Source organism: Leucopleurus acutus (genome assembly GCF_964270905.1).
Source record: "Leucopleurus acutus genome assembly, chromosome: 6".
Classification (NCBI taxonomy): domain Eukaryota; kingdom Metazoa; phylum Chordata; class Mammalia; order Artiodactyla; family Delphinidae; genus Leucopleurus; species Leucopleurus acutus.
In genome coordinates this window covers 52,159,797-52,167,732 of record NC_139149.1, presented here as the reverse complement: position 1 = coordinate 52,167,732, position 7,936 = coordinate 52,159,797, and the positions used below count along the sequence as shown (strand labels likewise).

The 7,936-nt window shown below is 39.2% G+C and overlaps 1 protein-coding gene across 1 annotated transcript in view; it reads left to right on the top strand.

Annotated features, from left to right (window-relative positions):
• Nucleotides 1-503: 503 nt before the first annotated feature.
• The window catches only part of SLC38A11 (solute carrier family 38 member 11), a gene marked incomplete at its 5' end in the record, with an annotated part of 52,573 nt that continues 45,140 nt past the window's right edge, over nucleotides 504-7,936 (top strand). The window contains 5 exon segments of the mRNA XM_082840916.1: nucleotides 504-542; nucleotides 1,026-1,143; nucleotides 2,900-2,974; nucleotides 3,381-3,412; nucleotides 3,414-3,468. Of these exon segments, the coding sequence (XP_082697042.1) occupies nucleotides 504-542; nucleotides 1,026-1,143; nucleotides 2,900-2,974; nucleotides 3,381-3,412; nucleotides 3,414-3,468 (319 nt within the window).

The following is a 7,936-nucleotide window of genomic DNA, read 5'->3' as shown; positions in this document are numbered from 1 at the left end:
AACTCTGTACACTCCGAGCAAGTCAGCGTGGACGCAACATATTGTACTTTGCAGCAGTTGGTTGGGTGGGAGGCGAGGGGAGAGAGGCCGCAGCTGGAGGTTTAAAAAAAAAAAAAGACAAGGAAAAAAAGGCGAGGTGCTGGGAGAGAGGGCTGCCCGAATCAGAAACACCCTGTAGCGTCTCCGCCTCAGGAGGAAGGCGTATTTCGCAACCTCCGAGGGAAATCGCCTCGGCCGCGGCGTCCAAGTGAGCTGCGGCCGCAGCCCGCGCAGCCCGCGCAGCCCGCGCAGCCCGCGCAGCCCGCGCAGCCCGCGCAGCCCGCGCAGCCCGCGCAGCCCGCGCAGCCCGCGCAGCCCGCGCAGCCCGCGCAGCCCGCGCAGCCCGCCCCCAACTCGCCTGCCGCGCGCTGACCCCGGGCTTGGAGGTCGCGGAGGAGGCTGTTCTGGCGAGTCGAGTACCCGCGCCCGCGAACCTTCCACCTGCAGAGGACCCGGGTGCAGCCATGGGCTACCAGGGTCAGCGGCCCGTCGTCCCGCCACAGGTAACGAGACTGGGGCTGGTTCTGAAGGCAGGTCATTCGTTCGTTTACCCTGCAACAGCGTTTAGCTACCTTCACCCAGCGTCTTGATGTAGCACCACAGAAGGTTCTCCAGGAGAAAAAAGAAATTTTGCCTTGATCTTTTTTTTTTCATAGCGGGCACTTTTCAATATAACCCCTTTAATTTCACAAAAATCACATCCTTTGCTCCCTAAGAGATTCTAAAGTACTAGGATTTCATGCAGTAGTCCACGAACTTGGTGCAGCTGTAATCAGGACATTTTAGGATGGAGTTTGTTCACAGGCTCTGTTTGAATTACTTGATATTGTTGTTACTCTATTATTATCCTCATTTTCTTATCGTTATTGGCATTACTTATTACTAATATCATGTTAGTCTCCTAAATTGCATATTTGTCTTACAGTTTTCTGAATTTTTGAGCTAGTTAAATATTTTTTTAATTGCACTTTTATATACTAAAATAGAGCCATCTAGATGACAGAGAAACCCTCGTTTCTGAACATAAGGACAAAGGGAAAACTTGTCGTCAGTCTGCTGCTGTTTTTAATGTTGTCAACTCGATTATAGGATCTGGTATAATAGGTAAGTTTTTTTTTTTTAATTTTCAGTGAAAAGGCCAAATTTAAGACACTTATTATGTTGCTAGTATTCATAGGTTAATTTTAAAGGAAAAAATCTTAAATGATAAAATTGGTAATTGTTTTTTCATAAAAGCCTTCCCTTTTTTCCAATGTAACAATGTGCACACATCAGTCTCTCTTATACTAAAAATGGGGTGGTGATTCACACTCTTTCCACATTTGAGAGCATCCTCCGTGTGTGATAGATTAAGGTGGAGCTGCAGATGGGAGATTGCTGAATTTTTTTTTCATAGGCTGCATGGTCAAGTGATAATGTTACCTAATTTACTTTTTTCCCTGTTCCTGGAGTGGCCAACCGTTACTTGAATCACCTTTCCATAACCTTCTAGAGGTGTAGAACCTCCAGATACTTGCAAATATTGGAGATACAAAAGTTTAATGTGAAAACATAACAATCGTGAAGAATCAAATCCACGTAATATTTCCTTACCCATTTATAGAGTATTAAATTTTAAAGTACAAACTTATTATGATATATCAGTTGTAAATATAATTTAATCAATAAATAGAAATGGTTTTTTAAATGATTTTTTAAAACAAAGGAGCCAAATAATCAGAATTGAAAGAAATGAGCCTCTCATATTTTCCCAATTTGAAGCAAAGGAAAAGTTCAGAAAAAATTAAGTGCATTGCGTTATAATAATAAAGGCAGTTATTTTTTCAGCGCTTTTGTTATTTGAAGCATCCAATTTAAGAAAAAGCAAGGACAAAACAAAATCCTGCAAATACTCATTGAGAATATTACTTTTTCCTGTAAAGTTATGACATTTTAGTCTCAGTCATCTGGATTGAGTTACTTTTCTTAACTTTCACAAGTTGATGTATTTCTTGATTTTACTTTCCATATACAGACAATTTTTTTTTTCAAATGGTAAATAAACTGTAGGAACCGGAGGCAAAGTAGTAGCAAGTAGGCGTAAAGACTTTTTTGAAATTCAGCCTCCATGTACCATAGAGGTGTAGGCCGAATTCCAGAGTTAATTCCTGATATGAACACTTTAAGCTGATTCATGTCAACTTAAAAAGTACTTCTTAATTAGGCTCAGCAGATTTTTGAAAGGGGAAAGTTTTCAGAGAATAAATATTCTGGGTGGAATTATTTTAAGTACATTTTATTTTAAATGTTTCATTGTCCATAATCTAAAATTGCCCATTTCCAAAAAAGATTCATAAGAAATAACATTACATACTCCTTTCAGCTTTATAAAAAATACTTTTGCCTTCTCATTTTCCTCTCCTTTTCCTACAGAGTTGCCCATTTTGACCCCAGGGTTGGTCTTTCCTCAAATCTCATAACCCTTCTATACTCTTGTTATCATCTCTGTTTTCCCGGCCAGCACATAAGGAGAGCTCTGGGTCATTACTCTCCACATATTCTAGGTCATATGTCCCCCTCACCCTGAAGGGAACATTATTTGTGTGAACTGTCATCTGTTTTTCATTTGATGCTTTCTTACTCTTATTTTTCCACCTCATAAACTTGCTCACTTGACATGCCCTTAACTTACAACATTTTATTCTGAAATAGGTGTTAATATGCTAACATTTAATTTTAATATTCATATACACTGTTTAAAACTATGTCATATAAATATGTCAATTTACTTAGCCTATTATATACAGAAATTGGGGGAAAACTTCCGTGTTTCCATATGTTTTATTAATGTGATGAGTGGGACATTTTATGTTTTTTCCAGGATTGCCTTATTCAATGAAGCAAGCTGGCTTTCCTCTGGGAATATTGCTTTTATTCTGGGTTTCATATGTTACAGGTAAAATGCTATGTAATTGATTATTCCTGCAATTTAAATTGTGCAATGACTGTTTTACACAAACACACACACACACACACACACACACACACGCCCTGTAATTGAATTTCCTAATTAAAAAGTGCATCAAAGAATCCTAAAGAATTTAAACATTTGTATCTGAGGAGATTTACTTTCCTTGCTAATCCTCTGAACAGATTAGAAAAGCATTATATATTACCAAGCCTAAATCCTTTTCATGTGCCTTTTCACTTTATGCCAAACGTGGTAGATAGAGGAGTCACTTTAAAGACTGATTAAGGCCAAGACCGTACTCTGAAAATGCAGACATCAGGGATTCCTTTCCCACAAAAACCTCGGGCAGGTGCACACAGATGAACAACCTTTTTGAGCTCTGTTTGTGCAGGTGGCACCAAGAGCCCCGGTGCTCAACCAGCAGGGATCCCCACTCCCTCCCCACCTTACCCCGCCTGCCCAGCCTCCTGCCTGCCACTGTCTGCAAGGGCAGCAATAAGGTGCTTCTGTATCGCTTCTTCTGTTCTGCTTCCCGCTTTCCGTGTAACATGTTCATTCACACCCATTCCCCTGTCTAAGTGCAGGCTTTATAACTCCTAATCATCTTCTCTTCCTGTTGTTCTCACCCCTGCCCTGTCGTCCCCCCAGTTCACCTCAAGGCAAACACAAGGTCTTTCCTCTACCTTAGTATCACTGCGAAAGAGGCAGCAATCACAAACAGACACCCACTGCAGTGGTTGCTGCTAGGGGGCTGCTATGTGTGATCACCTAGATGCCCTTTACCAGGTAATACAAAACACCTCAGCTGTCCCCTGCTCCAGAGTGGCGACCTGGGCCTTAACAGTATCACCTTCCTGTGAGGTTATGAACGCCAGCCACCATTTCCCCGAAGACTGAGTAACAGAAACCCCAAAGCTGTCCTCCTTGCCTCTGGGAGGGACCAATGTGCGGGGCCGTTGGAGCTCCAGAGCGCCACCACTGCAGGGCTTGGGCTGCAGCTGCTCTCCCCCGAGATCGAGTCCTGGTGAGCTGTTCCCCTGCCCTATCTTTTCACTCCCCTTCTCCTAAGAGCACTCCCTCAAATCTCTTGCCCAAGAATCTCTGTCTCAGCTCTACTTCTAGAGACTCTGACTAAGATGCCATCCCTCATAAAATCTCAGGCTTCCAAAACCAGCCTGTAACTCAGCTGTTTTTCCTCAGGCTGAGGAAGAAAGTAAAGCATGCAGCAGGTACCAGAGTCAGAGCTGCAGAGGCCCTCAACTCTCTTCCTCCCTGCTTCTCACCACCCACCACTCCCTAAACCTAAGATGCTTTTAGCTTCTACAGCTCTTAATTTGTAGCTTAAGACCCATAATTTAGTAATGTGGAATCTGTGACTTTGTGCTTATTCAGAGTTGCTGGTGCTTAAAAAGTGTGTTTTATTTATGAGCACATTTATCACACTCAAAAACCCTATTCAAGGATTTACCCTTGTCGTTTTTAATTTCCTGTTTTCCAGTCAATCGGTACTGACAAATAATTAATTTCCTCCCAGGCATAATAACCATGGCTTGTTTAAGTGCATTATGAACATGTACACACATTGTACACCAGTAGACAGAAAGCATTTAAAAATATATATCACCTAAGGATTCAATCAATAATTAAGGAGAATGAATAGTTTCTTAAAGCCAAGTCACATTATACATACATAGATCATAATGTGAATAACTCTCTCAACTGATGCTATACGTAAACCTACAGCAATGTCTGTGAGCAGTGTTTTGCAAAGTCATATGCTGCAACTAATCAGCAGAAATTAGTTACTCAGTAATTTGGCTGCATGATGAAAATCCTTAAATAATTTTGATAAATTAAGGATGACCACACAGACACAAAAAATAATTATAGACTGTGATTCATTTTTTTCCTTAATTAGGATTTTAAGAGCAAAATCTACAAGTAGGGTTATAATATTGAATTGTTCTTTAAATTGACACTAATTATACAGTTGTTTGTCTCTACAATTATTCTTTTGTCTTTTTAAGGCCTTTGTCTTTTCAATGAGTTATGTCCAGTTCAACAAGTAGTGTTTCTGTTTTCATGTTTGTGAAATGTTGGAGAACAAGAAAGAATTGTAAATATTTACAACAAATGATTTTATTTTAATTTACTTTAAGGTTCTCATATTTGTTGATTAGAGTAAAATAATTTTTATTGTCCAAGTATACATAACGATGTAAAAGAAAATTTTCCTGTTAAATAACGTACACTCATTCATGGATTATCTAAAATTTGCATACAGTACATTTAAAGGGAGGTCAAAATGTTATAGTGATATTTGAGATTCCTAAAACTTTTGAGAGCTTTATCTATAGCCTGTATAGCATTTGTTATTGACTAAATTCTTAGCAAATTGTTACTTTTAAGCAGTACATTTTGAACTGTTGTACAATTCAGCAGTCTCATCCCAAGCATACAGTTCTTCACCAAAACTTTACAACATCTGTGAAATTGGTTACCTCCTGTTACTCCAGTCCTCACTGATTCTCTTCCTCGGCCAATAAGTTGCTTTTTAGTTTTCCTGCCTTTAGCATCTGTCTTTTGCTTTCTGATCCGTCCTCCATATTACTGCAAAAGTTATCTTTACGAAACCTCAGCCTGATCTGATATTCCCCCAGTCAAAACGTTCCAAGACTCTATAATGACAACAGAAAAAAATTTATTGCATTTAAATTCTTTCATGGTTCAGCCACAGTCTGCATTTCTGGTCTTATCTCCCACTAATATGACCTCTCTTTCACCCTGTCACCGACACTGCCCTGTGTGGGACTTATGTTTTAGCCATTCTGGACTATTCCGTTACCCACATGTAGAATATACCTTCACACTGACTTCCCATAGATAGTCCCCCTGCTTGACTTTTTTTTTTTTCTTCTCTACCTGGTGAAATCCTGTTTATCCTTCAAGGCACTACTCAACTCTTCTGTGAAGCTTTTCCTAGTTTTAAACAAAGGATGTAGGATGAATTACCATGTCATTTGTGCTTGCAGAATATTTTAAAATATATTTATTAAGTCATTTATCATATTACATTTGAATCAGATATATAGACACCTAGCAATCCTGCTTTATTGATCACTGATTCATTCAACAGATATTTACTGACACTGCTGCCATTATAACAATGATAGCAATGATAGCTATAGCAATGATAGAATTATTCCTGCCCACATGAAGCTCACAATGTAGTATGTTAGGCAGAAAAAACACACATAATTATAATGCTTCATGAAAAATACCATAATACAAATATGTGCATGACAATAGGGATACTGGCATTTAATCCAGCCTTAAAGGAGCAGACATGTTTTGGGGAGGAAAAGACGGCTTCACTGACTGTTTATGAAAAAATGTGAGAGAGCGAAGAAAATGGAAGGGTACTGCAAGCAGACGGTAATGTGGAAATGCAAGAGAGAACTATGTAAGTGATTCAGCCTGGCTAAAGTATAGGGTTGATGTTGGTAAGTGGAAAGAGATGAAGTTAGAGAGGTTTGCAGAGGCATTTTTGAAGGCTCCCATGTAATGATAATCATTACCATTTCCTGAAGACTGGCTAGATGCCAAGCATAATGCAGCCACTATACTTAATCCTTCTGACTTCATAAAGTAGGTATTCATGTTCTACTTTTTATGGAGGAGGAAATTGAGACCAGTAGGTTAACATGATTTGCCCAAGGTCTGCAGTTACTGGCAACAGAGTTGAGATTTTGGTTAAATGCATGGATTCTGGAGCTAGACTACCAGGATCTGAGTCCTGTCTCTCCTTTCTTCTGTGAAATTTAGCAATTTACTTAAGCTTCTGTGCCTCACTTTTCTCATCTATCAAATGGAGGATCATAATGGCACCTACTTAGGGCTGTTGTGATGATTAAACACGTTAATATACATAAAGCATTTAGAAAAAGGTCTGGCAGACAGAAAGTGTTGTGAAGTATTTGCTAGTGTTTTTGTGGTTTTTATCATCGTTACCATCATTATCATCAGACTCCAAATACAATGTTTTTCCACCTCAACACACAGCCTATAGAAGATAACTAAAAATAGCATGAGTTCTCATTCATTTAGCCTCCATAGTGTGCCAAGCATTGTGGTAGGCATTTAAACATCATCATCCTCATAGACTCTTCAAGGTTGGGGTATTGCCTTACTTTACAGATGAAACTCAGAGTCCTTCATCCAAGATCCCACAGCTAATAAACAGTTTTTTTCTGAAAAAAAATTATGAAAAAGTGTTGTTTTTTATCCAAAGGCATCAAAGTATTCCCCTGGAGGATTTTAAGCAGAAAACATGGTCAGATTTATGCTGTGGTCAGATTCATCTGGTACAGGGGGGAGGTCAAGAAAGTCTTAGTAGGGAGGGGATAGTGGATGAGAGAACTAATAGGAGTTTTTGCAGTAATCCAAGCAAGAAGTGATAAAGGCCTAAGCCCTAAAGTAAAACAGGTTAGAGACTAGAAGTGAGGAGATATAGTTGAATAATTTATGATGCAGTAGTTAATGGACTTAGTGACCAAAGGAAAATAGAAGGTGATGGATAATGAGAAGTCTAGTGTGATTCTCAAGTTTATCTTGATATTATTCACAGTTTGGAGAAATATGAATGCAGAAGCAGGTTCCAAAACAAATACATAAATTCTAATTTGGACATCTAAAATCAAGATGCCTATGAGGTCTTCAAGGTAAAATGTTTATTAGGCAGCTAGATGTAGAAATCTGGAGTTTTGGAAGAAATCTGGGCTGGAGGTACAAATTTGGGAGTTACTAACATCTTTATGAAAATTGAAAGCATAACCATGAATAGGATCACATTAGGACATCTTGAAGAGTGAGGAAAAAGTCCAAGAATCCAGGGTTTGAAGAGAGTTAAAGAAACGTGAAAAACTAAATGGCCCAACAGACAGGAGG